The sequence below is a fragment of the Chiroxiphia lanceolata genome, chromosome 4 (assembly GCF_009829145.1).
Source record: "Chiroxiphia lanceolata isolate bChiLan1 chromosome 4, bChiLan1.pri, whole genome shotgun sequence".
NCBI classification, from domain to species: domain Eukaryota; kingdom Metazoa; phylum Chordata; class Aves; order Passeriformes; family Pipridae; genus Chiroxiphia; species Chiroxiphia lanceolata.
In genome coordinates this window covers 42,157,910-42,173,113 of record NC_045640.1, presented here as the reverse complement: position 1 = coordinate 42,173,113, position 15,204 = coordinate 42,157,910, and the positions used below count along the sequence as shown (strand labels likewise).

General features: G+C 35.0%; 1 protein-coding gene across 5 annotated transcripts in view; it reads right to left on the bottom strand.

Annotated features, from left to right (window-relative positions):
- FSTL5 (follistatin like 5) overlaps nt 1-15,204 on the bottom strand; it is a 286,784-nt gene that overhangs the window by 20,799 nt on the left and 250,781 nt on the right. For all 5 annotated transcript variants that reach the window (XM_032686689.1, XM_032686692.1, XM_032686687.1 and 2 more), the window contains 3 exons: nt 14,928-15,077; nt 7,703-7,810; nt 6,035-6,159 (listed from right to left, as the gene is read on the bottom strand). In XM_032686689.1, the coding sequence (XP_032542580.1) occupies nt 6,035-6,159; nt 7,703-7,810; nt 14,928-15,077 (383 nt within the window). The remainder of the gene's footprint in view (nt 1-6,034; nt 6,160-7,702; nt 7,811-14,927; nt 15,078-15,204) is intronic.

The window sequence follows — 15,204 nt, the reverse complement described above, 5'->3', positions numbered from 1 at the left end:
TGTTTCCCTATTTTCCCAGTAGCACTTTATATGTTTCTAGTTTGATGACTGTCTCAAACTTTATGCTCCTCTAATATGCATTGTTAACTAAATTTGTAAAATAATAAATTTCCTCCATCTTTGCACTAAATCATATTGTTTATGTGAAAAAATCAACCCCTAAATTAAATCTACCTCTTCTGTTCATGCTTTTGTCTACAGTTGACTCAGTATTTAACACTTCCATTGTTTCACTTGCAAACCACTGAATAGAAAGTTTTTTCTGATTATGTAGGATTTTTGAAGCAAAAAATAATATTTTCTGTTTGCTTAATTGCATGGAAATACAGAAAATGCTCTTTCTATGTCAGGTACTTCACACCTCTGTAGGGGCTTAAACTCTGGAATGAAATGTGAATTTATTGAATCACTTCCCCACATGGGTTTCATTTAAGAAGGTTCACAGGAATGCATTGGCAGTACATTCCAATTACCTCTTAAAGAGAGGCTTAGTTTTTGGACTGTTTTCTACAGATTAATAAGTGCAATTTTGGAAAGACTGCTTTCCTTATTACCATACACAACAGAGACATAAAAGAGAGAAAAAACACAAACTGAGAAAATGTTAACTCTATTCAGACACTGAGCCATCTCACCAGTGAATTGATTGCTCATTCTTCCACTTGTTAGGTCAGGTAACTGTATGACATTTATAATACTTTTAAAAGATTAAAACATCTAAAAAGTTAGAGTTACCCCATTACAGTGAGTTCATTTAATACTGTTTTTGAAACATTTTACAGCAGTGCAGTGACAGACATTAATTTATTCCAATTATCTTTTGTTCATTTCGATTTACGAAAAGTGGAGCTGAAATAATCATCCCTTTTGCTCCTTAGGCTTCCAAGAATATATTTTCATGGGTATTGTACAAGTCATCTTTCTGCAGCCATCAGACATATTAATTCCAAATGTCTATTTTTATGATAAGGAGTGGTATTAGCAGATAATTAAGGACAAAATCATTGGTTGTGCTGAACTGCTTTGGCACAGAAAACAGTTCACTGAATAAAATTGTCTTAGTAAATGTGTAAGGCCAAATTTTGAAAATATATACTCAATTCTTATAGGGTGTATCTATAAAACAAAAAAGCTTCAGTAATAACTGAAGAAAAACACCATGGGATTTGTACCATTTGTTAGAGAATAATAGACCTCATTCTATCTACTTTTGTGGACCCAGTGTCTGATAATTTTCAACAGAACTAGGAGGAAGGGGAGACTTTTTTTGAGCTGTGTGCACTGACAATATGGGCATGACAGTGTGCATGAAAGCAATGCTTTATATTCACTCATTCTCTTGGTATAATTCAATGTATATTGACAGTGAGTGCATTTATCAGAGGTAAAACATAGCCAATGATAATAGCAAGATAGGCTATTTTTCAAGATATGTAAGAAGAATATATGATTTGTGCCCTTCAGATCTTCAGATTTCCAACAGCAAGACTGAGTAAACTTCTTTTAGGGTTCTTTCTAATAATAATTATTACTGTTTTGTGTCATAGCCTCTTTTTGGTTACCAATTGACTAAGAACTTTTGTGCATTACACTACAACTAGCTGAAACAAAAAACCCAATAAAGTCAAGTGAAAGTGACTTTCTCTAAACTCTAAGCTTGGTTAGTGACAAAAAGAAGGAATTTTATTTCCATGGTGAAGAAATGCTTAAAGGCATGAGGCATCCCCTCTCTTAGAGTCAGCAGGTGAATTAGTCTTGTAAAAAAACCACCACACAGAAATTCTAGAATTAAGTCACCTATATTTTTAGAGCATTATCATGGGATGTCAATCAGAGCTATTTGCAGCTCAGGGTCTCTGTACAAGCATGGATTTGCTATCTGGAAACGTCAGAGGGGGGCTCTACACATAATTACAGAGATAATTAGTAGATTTGCACTAAAACTAATAGATAGTTTCTTTTCTTTATAAACACACACACATACACATATCTATTTATATATATTTATAAATAGTTAGCAGATACAAAAGGATGACAGCCAAAATATTGTTTGATTCCTAATGGTATTTGCACAAAACTGTTTCTCCTTCATCTCAGTAGTGGAAGAAAATAGTATGATTGGAACATAAAAGAGAGGAAATCACCTCCCTAATGTCCCACAACTAACTGATGCTACTGAACCTTCCACATTATTCTTCCCAAAATGATCAAGTTTCTTTGCTTGTCCTCTTCTGTACATATACCAACTATAAACCAATTATAAAAGAGGGTTCAAAGATGACAGAATTGGTCTATTCTTCCTCTATTTTTTGGCTCATGCCTACTTTGTTTAGCTGCTGCTTTGATGGTGCATCATAGTCATTCAGAGCATGAATGTTATGCTTGCTGGCTGTGAACCAAAAGGTTATTTGCCCTGACTCCTGTTGTACAATAAGTAAAACAGAACATTGTCTCAATCAGTGGTAGGAAAAATTTGGGAAAATATTTGTTTCATTAGGAAGAACTACTGTTTACCATAGTCCAAAATTTATAGTATCTTTTAAAATGCCTGGTCTGGGGGAAGTATGTCCCAAATTATCTGCTGCCCAAGACAGCAATAAGGTGTGTGGAGTTTTCTTTTTTAGTAATGGGCAGCCCATTTGCATTTTCATACATAAAAATAACTCACCTAGGTAAAGCAAATGTATAGTTCCATCACTTCTTAAATAAAATTATTTTTAAATTTTTCAATAATTACAAAAGTTTTAAATACTTATATGTGTACTACTAGGAATTACCATCTTAGCTACTATTGAAATGAAAAAAAATTAAGGACTCGCTATCGCTTTAAATTATTCTACCTTACTTCTGTTCCTTGGTTTCAACAAGCCAACCTATCTTTACCTTCTCTCCCTTGATCTTTATAGTAATTAAAGAATAACCAATTGGACAGAATATGCAGTAGATAGCAATACACTCTAAATGGTAGCAGATGGTTTGTGTTAACTGTGTTACAAAACTTAATTCATTCTTTTAAATGCTATGTCTTTTTTTGCTTAGAACTGCACATTTCAGACAGTAAGTTTGGTTCTGCCTTCTGCTCTATCATTCAAAATTATAGTTTACACATGCCAAATGCACCTAGATAAAAAAAGCTTTAATTTTTCTTGAAGGGGCTGGTGTTGCATGGTCAAAGGGAATGGATTTCTAACAAAGAGTTAATAGGGCCCTTGGGCAATAAACTTGCCAGCTAACTTAGCCAGTGGTGTTATTTCTCTAGTAGTTGTTTTTTGCAATTCACACTCATAAATTGCTCCCCTGTTGGTATATACTCCAAAGAATAATAAGCTCAAGCTTTCATGTTTGTTAACATCCTTAAGAAACACATGCTGTTACTGAGTGGCTTTTTGTTGACTGGTGATATTAAATTCAATAGAGATTTTTTTCTATATCACTACTGGTTTGATGAATACAGTTAATTTTAAAATCTTTCCTGACACTCTGTTCACAGAGATCATTATTTTTAAACAAAAAAATCAAATTACTTGCAGGCCAGACATTTTATGGAAGGCAAATTCTTCTAACAAGTGACTAAGGTAAATAGCTCTTCAAAGAATATATAAAAAAATTAAAACACAAATTATGTGTACAAAAAGTGAGGTTTTTGTCTTTTCTAGAAACGGTACTCAGAATGAGATAGCATTTCAAGTAAGCTCATGAATCAGGTAATTGCTCTTGAATTGATTTTTTTCATTAACCCCACAAATCTATGATTTTAGCATTGGGCAAACTACTGCAGGCTTTTCCCCAGACTTTAGAAATTTTATTTGGTCTTTATCTGGCATGTGAGTGGTAAAAAAGGAAAAAAAATTCAAAAATAACAATAATTTCACTAGGCCTGAATTGATGTACACGTTTATTTATATCTGCAGTCACTTATCCAATTTTATTCTTTCAGTGTTCAACTGAATTTCATATTATTTTTTTTATTTCTGTGGGTTCTCTTTTATTCTTTATTTCTCTTTTCTCTTAAGTTGCGTATAGGATGGGTGAAATGACTCATCAGTTGAAGGCAGCTGTGACTCAATATATCAAGAAGGAAGTGCCTACTTGACCTATTTAGGCAAAATAGCAACTTAAAATAGTTTGAGTTAGACATGATGAGTTCAACACTAGCTTTGGACTGACCCTGTTTTCCTTTTTCCCAACCGTCTATGATGTTTATCCCTATCAAAGTTTTTATTTTCCTATTTACATGAAAATTCAAGTATCTAAATGGCAGTTCTGCTGGGATAGTACCTCTAGTACTTGCTACTTTATAAAGCAGTAACTTTTGCTCTCACAATGCAAGTACTTCCAAAATATTTCCAAATACAGCAGAAATATTTAATGCTTTTGTAAGGCTGAGCATGATGCATTTATCTACTCAATTCAACAAATGTGGTAATAATGGTACTTAGAGGCAATTTATTATTCAGCTATACTAATCTACACATTTCTTTTTAAATTGCATATGGATGATTTCTAATTTACTTGTTAGTTAAGGGTTTTGAAGAAAATTTTTAAAAATTATCTCTCATCGACACCATCTTTAGGAGAAACCAAATGATTTTTGATACAGAAGACCAGATTTTTCACAGGTATGTATAGAGTGAATTCTGAAATCAATTGTAAAAGCAACCTAAATTACATGTTTTCACATTTCAAAGACTACCCTCCACAACAATCAGAAATTATATCCTTTTTAATGCGGATGCATGTTTACATTCATGATTTGAGATTTTTGCTAAATGTGAATGATGATGCTGTAGGACAGTTAAGAACATCTAATGAAGGCATTTCTATACAAACTTGAACTTGAAATATCAGAATACACAGTGGAGTTAATTGTTGACAGGTTTTTTGAAATGAAATGGGTCTGTGTCAGCCTGCAGAGAAACTTAACAGTCCTAAACATATAAAGCGCTAATACACATTAATGCAACACTCGATGTACAAGTCCTAGACTGCAGAGATATTCAATCCCTACAGGTAGAAAAGTTGCAGGGAAAAAAAAAAGAAAAGAAAATTACATATCGCATTCTTACTAATGTGTTTTAAGGAAGAAAGATAGATTTTCATTTAAGAGGTCTTGGGGAGAGCTCTGCTTTATACCTGTGTTAAGTGCTGCCCTGTTTTTCTCAGACTCCCTTTCTCTGTCCCACTGTATTGTGTCTGACTGAGTTCATTTTCCCATAGCATTTCTCACAGTTGTCTTTTAAAATCCAGCTGGTTAATTTTTTCAGTTCTTCCACACTTAGAGGATTTCTATCAAAGCCAGAACCTGTCTGTTCTTTGGTCAAACACAAAGACAATCCTACATTCACTGAGAGAAATAATAAGGTCACAAGAATTTACAGTATTTACTGGCATGTCTGCAGCATGAGCCATTTTAACATCATGTTAAAATGATCACTCAGCACCCATGAAATATGACCAATTTTATTCATGCATCTTAACAGAGTTCATGTTACATCCTCAGTCATGGTTTGTGTTGAAAACAGAGAGCCTGATAAAAAAACAGGTAGAAAGAACTGAATGAGCAGGAGAACTTAGTTCTAAGTTATGTTGTATCACAATTCCATTTAAAACTCCGAAAGTGGTTTTTTTTTCTTTTTCTTGGTTCTTTAATGAAAATAATAACTCTAATAGAATATATAGGTAATACAATGTGGTAAGTATTATATAGGGCAACTGCTCTGAGCAGTAGGAGAAATTAATATGTATTGTTCACAAATTAAGATGTATGCTTCTAACTCAAAGAATTATCTGAATATTACAGTTATCAATTCCTCAAGAAAACCCCAGATGATATTGCACCTCAATTTTCCTACATAGAGCAGTTGAACTTTTGAACATTTGGTGAAATATAGAAGAAAAATGCTAATAAATGTATATATTCTTATATATAGCTTGTTTTCAAATCAACTTGAATTTTGTTTATGAAGAAATGTTTATGAAATATTTATGAAGAAATATTCATTTGAAAGTTATTTATAATTCAGCTGAAACTTACCTTATATGGGTGATGATGAGGGTTGTAGCTGGAATAAAAAAGTCATCCACTTTGTCAAACTGCTTTCCCACTGGCTGAGTATGGATTGTGTGATGAGAAACACTCCCACTGGCTTGTGTTATCACCTGCGTAAAGTAACATCATTATAAACTAGAAAAATACCTTTCCTTTCAAAATTTGATCTCTATCTAAATGAATTAATACAGTATTGCCTCTGTATTCCTTCTCTTGTATTATCTTTCAGCTACCAGGAAAACAAATGGAAATTACAGTGAATGAAGTTAATAAGCATTACATATTTGAGAGAACTGTTACACACCTGACCACTTAATCTTCATATTTACTTTTGCTCTCCCTCTTTTTTATCACCCCTGAATCCATATTTATTCATTTATATTACTAAAGTTTCTAGCAGTTCTTAGTTCAAACTAAATTTTTTATTTTCCTTTTTTTTTTTTTTAAGTTCCAGAGTCAGATTAAATTTCTTAAGCACTTCGGCCAGAGTGAAAAGATGCTATCAACTGATCCGCTGGAACATACGTCTACGTATACTCCCAATTCTTGTCAATCATGAGGTCATTCAACATTGTACAGACATATTTCAGAAGAGCAAGTTGAACTGAGTTTAAATATTCCTTACGTTGTTATGAACCTTGAATCTCAGACCTTCTCTGAGGTAAATGTTTATGGATGAATAAAAGAAAATTCCATATTATAGCCACTATGATATTCACATGCATGCACTTAAGAGTGTGTTTTTTAAAAAATTAAAATAATCCATCATCTATACTGTAAGAAAATGAGAGTGAGGGTGATCAATCACTTTAAAATATGGTGAGACTGACTCAGGTATCAGTTCTGGGGAGGAGTGAAAGCTAAACTCCTACAAATTACTTGCATGCTCAAAGTTAATAAGAGTCTGCAGGTGCTGAAAAGGTGTTTTCAAAAGTTACTAATTTTTCTGTTTGAATTTCTCTTATTCTTTTTCTTATATATAAATATATATTAAATACATAAGGATTTCATTAACGTTTAAAGAAAAGGAAAACAAACTGAAATAAAAGTGAACTTTTAAATTACGACATAAAGATGATCATCATAGTATCAATGGATTACTTTAAATAAGGAACAGAAATTAATGAAAAAGGAGTAATGTAAGCACAATAAATAGCTTCTTGAGATGTTTCTTTAGTGACCGTCCCTAAGCTTGTTACTGCTCAGAGGCATGCGAAAAGTAAAGATTTTTAATATTTTACATCTGAAAAAAATCAATGAAGATAGAGCTCGACACCTCCAGAACATCAATATAAAGTTAGTGAAATAGAAATATATCTAAAATCCAGTTTACCCTCTAGTTAAAAACAAAACCATCATAAAGAGTAAGTTTGCTCTCAAAAGATTGGCAGTTACAGAACATGCTGCTGCTTTCAGCTGCATTCCTTATCCTATCGATCTGCTATTGTCACTTCTGACTAGGGGTTTGAAAATAATCACTAACTTTTTTAGCAGTCAGTTGTCCAACTTGTTTTTGGGTTACCTGAAATCTCTTCACTGCCCCTCCTGAGCTCATGGTAATAATACTTAAAGGAAAACATACAACACATTGCAATTACACAAAGGTTCAACTTGCCTAGATTTTCTTACATATAATCATTCTGATCACCTCACCTGCAAAGTTGGTGAATTCTTTTCCATGTTTCCCCAGCTCAGCACCCAGACTTGATCATGTGATTTATCATAGTGTAGTTTCACTGGAACAGGATCTGTACTTACTGCCTAAAGCATAATGAAAATAGAAACCCTTAGTTTCTGTCACGTTTTCAAAGGAAAAACAATTTATATGCTTGAATTAAAATGATGAGTAGACATGCATTGCCTGATGTTTTCAGATTATATTTAAAAATTATGTTGTCAATTGTTGAAACAGCCCTCTGATTAATTCAGAGTTACTGAATTGCTGAAAATGTGAGTTTTATTCAATATGTGCTCTAACACTTGGCATCAAAATTGCATTATACTGAAGCTATTAAGAAGATGAAAACAAAGGTTTTAAATCAAGTAAAAAAGTACTTATCTCCCTTCCCTACCGTCACTCTCACTTTATACATATTGGTTGAAAAACTACACCAATTACTGGAAAATGGTTAAAAAGGAAGCATATTCTCAAGCCACGTACTGAAATCAATGGAAGGTGTTACTGCATAAAATGAACACGATATTGCTGCACCCAAAGCTAAAATGGGTTTATTTTGTTGAAGTTGGAAAGATTTTTTTCATACGTTTTCCAATTACGGTTGCTACTTTTCTTGGACTTGTGATCAGAACCAAAGTGTTTTCCCTACAACCTTGTGCTCTGTCTCTTGAGATTATGAACCTTTCAGACAGCTGAGCTCTCAACTTCGTTATGAGAACTGAAGACTTCAGAGGTGTGGAACAGGAGGACAACATATTTGATTAAGAGACGTTCTGCAAAAGGTAAACAACTGGGGGGATTACTTTTTTATTTTCATCATTAAAGCAGAAAAACTAGGTGGAAATTGGTTTTTAGTCTTACCATTATGGAACTGTAAAGCACAGCTTGTTTATCAGTGTGTCAAGGAGAGTACCAGCTGGCTAATTAAGTGAACCTAATTTAAACTAATGATGTAGATCCTCAAGATAATGCACTAATGGCTGTCTGAGACTGCTGATGATACTTAACTGTACTCCTGAGGTGTTGCAAGCGACCGCTTCATCTAAGCAGAATTTGTTTTTCCTTTTGAAAATGGAAAATGAAGCCAGGTTGCTTACTGGCTCATTTAAAATCAGAAGTTACCCCTTGAAAGAGGTCATGTGTGTTTGATAACATTTTTCTGCTGCATGCTAGAAGACAAGTTGTTTAAAATAATACTTGGGCTGTTGTATAGCTAATTTGTTCAGGCGTGTCAAATTTCCTTTTGGCTTCCCCAGACAAAGGTCTGACCCAAACATGTTCTGCTGAAGGACTGCCAGCTGTGTTCAGGCTCGGGGTCATGGCACAGCCAGGAGGAGCATAAAGAATTACCTGTAGGGTCGAGCACAGGTAGAACAGCTCTCAAGAGAGGACCCAGCAGCAAAATGAGCTGAGTATCTTTGAAGCTGGCTTTCACAGCTGTTTCTAGCTAGCCAGGATGATCTGACAGCAGCACACTATGGACTGAACAATAATGACTGCTGACTTCACCATACCTCTCAGTCATCTGAGTTAATGGTGTGCTGCTATGCAATACTGGATGATTGCAGGTGACAGTGCTTGCTTTCAAAAATTTACAAATGAAAACAAATAATTCCCTTCATTTTGTAATGATAATTACCTGGATAAGTTAAAAAGTCTCTCTCTATATATATCTCTAAAGATACACCATCCACATGTTCAATATATTTCATTTTAATCTGCTCCAGAATCCTCTAAAGTACTTATTTTGATAATTCTAGCAGTCATAAAAATAAATCATCCTCAAATCTACTTGTTACATATGTGCACACATCTTTTACATTAACTTCCATAGTAGAAAGGAGTAAGTGTAACATATATAGTAGTACTTCCAAGAACACATCATAATAAGCAAAACCAAACTAACATTATTTCTACACAGAAAAACAGCACTGTTACATGACCTAACGCCCTTTCAAATACATTTTGAGTTTTGTTTGGGTTTTTTACACAGTGACAGATATTTCATTAAAGTGCTGTTCACTTTCAGAATATGAAGTTATCTCCACATTAGTTCCTACTAGCATATATGGTCTTTTAAACTTGCATTTACAGAGCAGAAGGTGGTTTCTTATTTAAGATGTAGACTACAAATAGTTACATGTACACATATGTAAATAATATCCCCTGTATTAACGTGACACTTACAGAAAAGGCAGTCTAACAAGAAAAATGCTCTCCTTTCTGAACAGCTTAGTTTCTATTTTCTAAAAATCAATTACCTTTTTTTCCTGTGCTAGGAAGTACTATAAGTAATGAAAATAGACTGATCTGACTGAAAAATTAAATTCCCTTCTGTACCTCCTGTTTGTACGACTGTTTGTATACGTGCATATCATATGAGTAAAGCAACATTTAATGGCTAGAAAATTCTTGCTGCTTGCAAAAAATAAAACCAAAAAATAAATGCTTATTTTTAAAGGATAAGAAGACAGGGCCGTGCTTGTTATAAGAAATGCTGAAGAAAATATCTCTTGACTTGTCTCTAAATTCCAAATTAGCATAACTTCAACTCTAAAAGCCATCTGTGAATCAGCAATGGTTCTACTTTTTACAGTTTTATGTTATGTGTAAAGAGGTTGTGTAGGATCTATGCCTTCATTATTAATTTGTTTTGTTTGCAACTACTGTTTCTTTTCTAAGTCTATTTTGAATAATAGCATAGTTAAACTGGACACAGAACAAGTCTCCTTGTACTTTTCCCAAGTATTTGGCTACATGTATGCTAGGAAATATTATTTAGATCAGTAAAAAACTAGCAGAAATTCTGTTCAGGTGTCCAAAACTCCTTTTTAATTTATTTATCCGGTTCATCTGTTATCCCTTAGGTGTATTGTCTTATCAAATGTCTGTGTTAAGTATTGTGAAATGGAAAGATTATTTATTATGAATACTTAATTGCCTGGAACCATCAAAATAGCGACTTTCATTCCTGCAAAAGGTTTCAATAGAGGAGATAAATTTTATTCTATATTTGCCTAAGATTTCAATATGGATATCACTAAAGTAGTGGAAAAGAAATGCTATTCTATCCCTCCAAATAAAATTTCTTTGAAAGTGTTTTTTTTTTCCCCTGGACTTGCATGAAAGGTTGTGCAGTATCCAGTTTTTAGCTCAATATATTCGCTGAGTAGCAGTATGGCCAGTCTTCGCGAACGAAGATTTGGGAAGGGTCTTTACCCTTCGAGCCTGCGCAGTGGATTTTTTAGGTGAGACACAGTGTGCGCTGAGCTGAGCCCACCCTTTAATCCTGAGGTTCATCTGCCGGGGCCGAGCAAGCTTGGACAGTGGCAGTGAGGTCCTCAGGACGTAGGTTTGTTTAGAGTGACCTTCTCTTAGATGGATGGCCTTACAGGGCTAACGAGCTCCATCTGCCCGGGGGACTTCTTCTCTGACCGGGAATCGAGCCCGGGCCGCGGCGGTGAAAGCGCCGCATCCTAACCACTACAGAGTGTACAAAGCTCTGTGTAAAACCTACACACTCTATATTTCTGCTTTTCAGCTCATTACAGAAATTTGAATATTTATGTGATAGAACAGTTATCTACCTGACTGTCCAAAAACTGGACAATTGCTTTACATATTTCTGGGGGAGGGTTGCACTTTTAATTAGTGGTTAATTTAATGAATATATCTTTCTAATTAACATATATCTTTGTGACAAGCATCTCTAAACAGTCTGCTAATAGTAAAATAATATATATTTATACATATGTAAAACAATAACTGATGTAACTGAAGACAAATTAAAGAGTCTGCTAATCAAACTATTTCATAAAACCTAAGTTAAAAAGAACCTCCAACTTCTTTACTCAAAAAGCATAATGTACTTTTTCGACTGAAGTCTAAATGCTAATAAATGCAATTACATTGGTATTTCATCCCTCATCTTCACGAAAGGAAACTGACACATGAATGTCAGCTAGAGACCATGGAAAACATTCCAGTCTTTCAAATCTTGTGGATTGTACTAAGACTAGGGGTTTTAGTCCCTCTTCCTGAAGAAATGTATCAAATCGGTTGTAAGAAAAGTCTTGTTTTCAGAACAAAAAAAATCATAACACACAGAGCTTAATATGCAAAGGTGAATTTAACAAAAAAATAATAGCTTTTTATTATTAACTTTTTGAATAAAATATTTTATGAGTCCCTGTAACAATTTGGACAGTTCAGGTTTTGAGTAATCTACGTCTACTAAGCCAACTGACATAGAATACAGAAGGCAGATGTTTAGAGAATGTAAAAGTATTAAAATTATTTGTGAAATTAATGTAATTTTATAATTGTAATTTTGTTACGCATTTTAAAATTTTACATTAATATACATAATACATGTGCATACTTATATCATAGAACAGTTGAGTTGGAAGGGACCTTTACAAGTCATCTAGTCCAAGCTCCCTGCAGTGAGCATATCTTCAACTAGATCAGATTGCTCAGAGCTCTGTCTAGCATGACTTCAGATGTTTCCAGGGATGGGGCATTTACCACCTCCCTGGGCAACGTCTGCCAGTGTTTCACAAATCTCATTGTAAAAAAATTCTTCTCAGTATCTAACCTACATTCACTGTCTTTTAGTTTAAAACCATTACCCCTTGTCCTATTGCTACAGTCCCTATCAAAAAATCTGTCTCCAACTTTCTTATAAGTTCCCTTCAGGTATTGAAAGGCTTCCATATTGTCTCCCTAATACATCATATATAATCTATACATTAAAGATATTCATTCATTGATCAGTGGAAAAAACAATAGGCAGGAGGGAAAGCTTTATTTAATTTTTTTTTAACAATTTATTTAGATTTCTAATTAAAAAGAAAAACAAAACACATTTTATTTAGCTAAAGAACTCCTGTTCCCTATGAATATGACAATACTATAAGTAACCCTGTAGATGTTAGGCCTGTTTGTATGATTAAAATTTGAATCAGAACACTCAAGGTGGGGTCAAAACTCCTTCATCAGTTTCATATACAAGTGTCCTTTCTTCTAAGAATCAGAGCAGGATTGTCAACTAGTTATTAACTAGCTTCAGAACTCTTTGCCCAGGAAATAATTTTATTTCAGAAAAAGAACTATCCTGCTTTTAAAGTAAATGTCAAGATTTTAGTGTACTTAGAAACCATTTTAAGACTGTAAATGTTCTCTTAATATTCAGAAAACTTATTTTTGGAATTTATTGAGTTTATGGATGCTATTTTCTAAGTTTATTTTCATGTTTTTAACAGTTCCACAAACTAAAATCTGTCCTCATGTAAATCCCATATTTAACCTTACAGTACAATATCATAGATATCACTGGATACATAAACAATGAAAAAAAGAGAGACAAGAGTACAGGAGTTATAGCATTTGATTTGAGTGGTGGCAACTAAATATCAAATTTTTACACTGTCCCAGTAAGACTACTGACCATTTGGAGCATACTGGACTCTCTCAGGCTCTCCTGAGGTATCTGTATGGTTAAAAAACCCCTAATATTCGTTTCAGTGCTGCCTTGTACCTTGGTGTATTGAGTTTGTATGACAAGCTTTTGGTAATGGGGGTGAACTATACACATGGCTTCTCTGAGAAGCTGCCAGAAGCTTCCCCCATGTCTAATAGAGCCAATGCCAGCTGGCTCCAAGATGGACCAGCTGTTGGCCAAGACCAAGTCAATCAAGATAGTGGTAGAGCCTCTGGGATTACATAGTTAAGAAGGAAAAAAATGCTATTGTTGAAAAGTAATTGTGACCAGAGAAGAAAAGAGTGGGAGAGAAACAGTTCTGCAGACACCCAGGTTAGTGAGGAAGGAGGAAAAGGAGATGCTTCAGGTGTTGGTACAGAGATCCCCCTGCAGTCCATGGTGCAGAGTATGGTGAGGGTAGGCTGTGCCCCTGCAGTCCATGGAGGACCACAGGACAGCAGAGGTCCACCTGCAGTCCATGGAGGACCCCACAGTGGAGCAGGTGGGTGGCTGAAGGAGCCCATGGGAAGCCTGTGCTGGAACAGGTTTCTGGTAGGACTTGTGACCCCATAGGGACTCAAGCTGGAGCAACCTGTTCCTGAAGGACTGTACCCCGTGGAAAGGGACTCACACTGGAACAGTTCATGAAGAACTGTAGCCCATGGGAAAGACGTTGGAGGAATTCTTGGAGGACTGTCTCCCATGGCAGTGACCCCACGACGGAGCAGCAAAAGGGCTCCTCTCTCTGAGGAAGAAGCAGCTACAGAAATAACATATGATGAACTGACTGTAACCCCCATTCCCCATCTCCTTTCACTGCTGGTGGGGAAGGATGTAGAGTTTCAGGAAACAAGTTAAGCCTGGGAAGGAGGGAGGGCTGGGGTGAAGGTGTCTTTGTGATTTGTTTTTACTGTCCATTATCCTGCTCTGATTTTGATAAGGAAATTAATTGATTTTATTATCGAGGTCAAGTCTGTTTTGCCTGTGATGGTAATTGGTGAGTGATCTTTCCCTGCCCTTATCTCAGGCCACAAGCCTTTTCTCTCCCCTGTCTAGCTCGGGGCGGGGGGAAGTTACAGAGCAGCTTTGGTGGGTATCCAGCCTCCAGCCAGGGTCAACTCGCCACTCCTGTCTTCCATAAACTCTATGACTGCATTAATCCCTGTACCATAGCACTGATTTCTCTCTTTTACTCGGTGAATTATTTTCACTAAGCAGAGTATCTTCAGGATCCCAGAGAGTAAGAAAGAGAAATAGAGAAGTTTGAATTCATACTCTCCAGTCTCAGCTGAGGATGGTGTTTATTTTTACAGTTTCAGTAATTTCTCTGTCTAAAAGTTTACAGAGTAACAGTGCTCCACCTTCTGTAGCCAAATCTGATCTTTCCTGTCAAAACTGACAGACACATTCTTGTGACAAGACCCTATTTTAACTAATGCTCATTTTTAAGTTGAAAGTACTCAAGGTAGAAACTTCCTAAAGAACTGGTTTCTTGATTAATATTTATAAGAGCTATTTTCATGTTATCTCCCTCCCAATTGTCTATTGAGAACAGTCACTCAACAGAAACTGCTGATGAATGTTGAAAGTGGATGAACTTTTTTCCAAATATTGTATTTACTCTCAAGCTAATTGTATTTTGTTTCTGAAATATGAAGATGAGTCTTAAATTCTCGTGTCCAAATTAGATTTTGACTTAAAAAATGAGACATAAATACCTGTACAACTTTTTGAGACTGTACATCAACAATAAGAACTCTGTCAAGTGTGGGCTGAGTTACATAAATGAACTTGTCTTTTACATTAACAGCAGTTGCCCATACACACTGCTGAACAGGATCACCATCTGCTTTGGGACAAACTTCATCCTATAATTCAAAACAAACAGGGAAAGTGTAAGAATCAAAACAGTCAACAACACAATAAATAGAGAAATTATACTCTTTTTCTTCTTTTTTAACTGTAAAATAAAATCTCAAAAAATGTAGGGAAGGA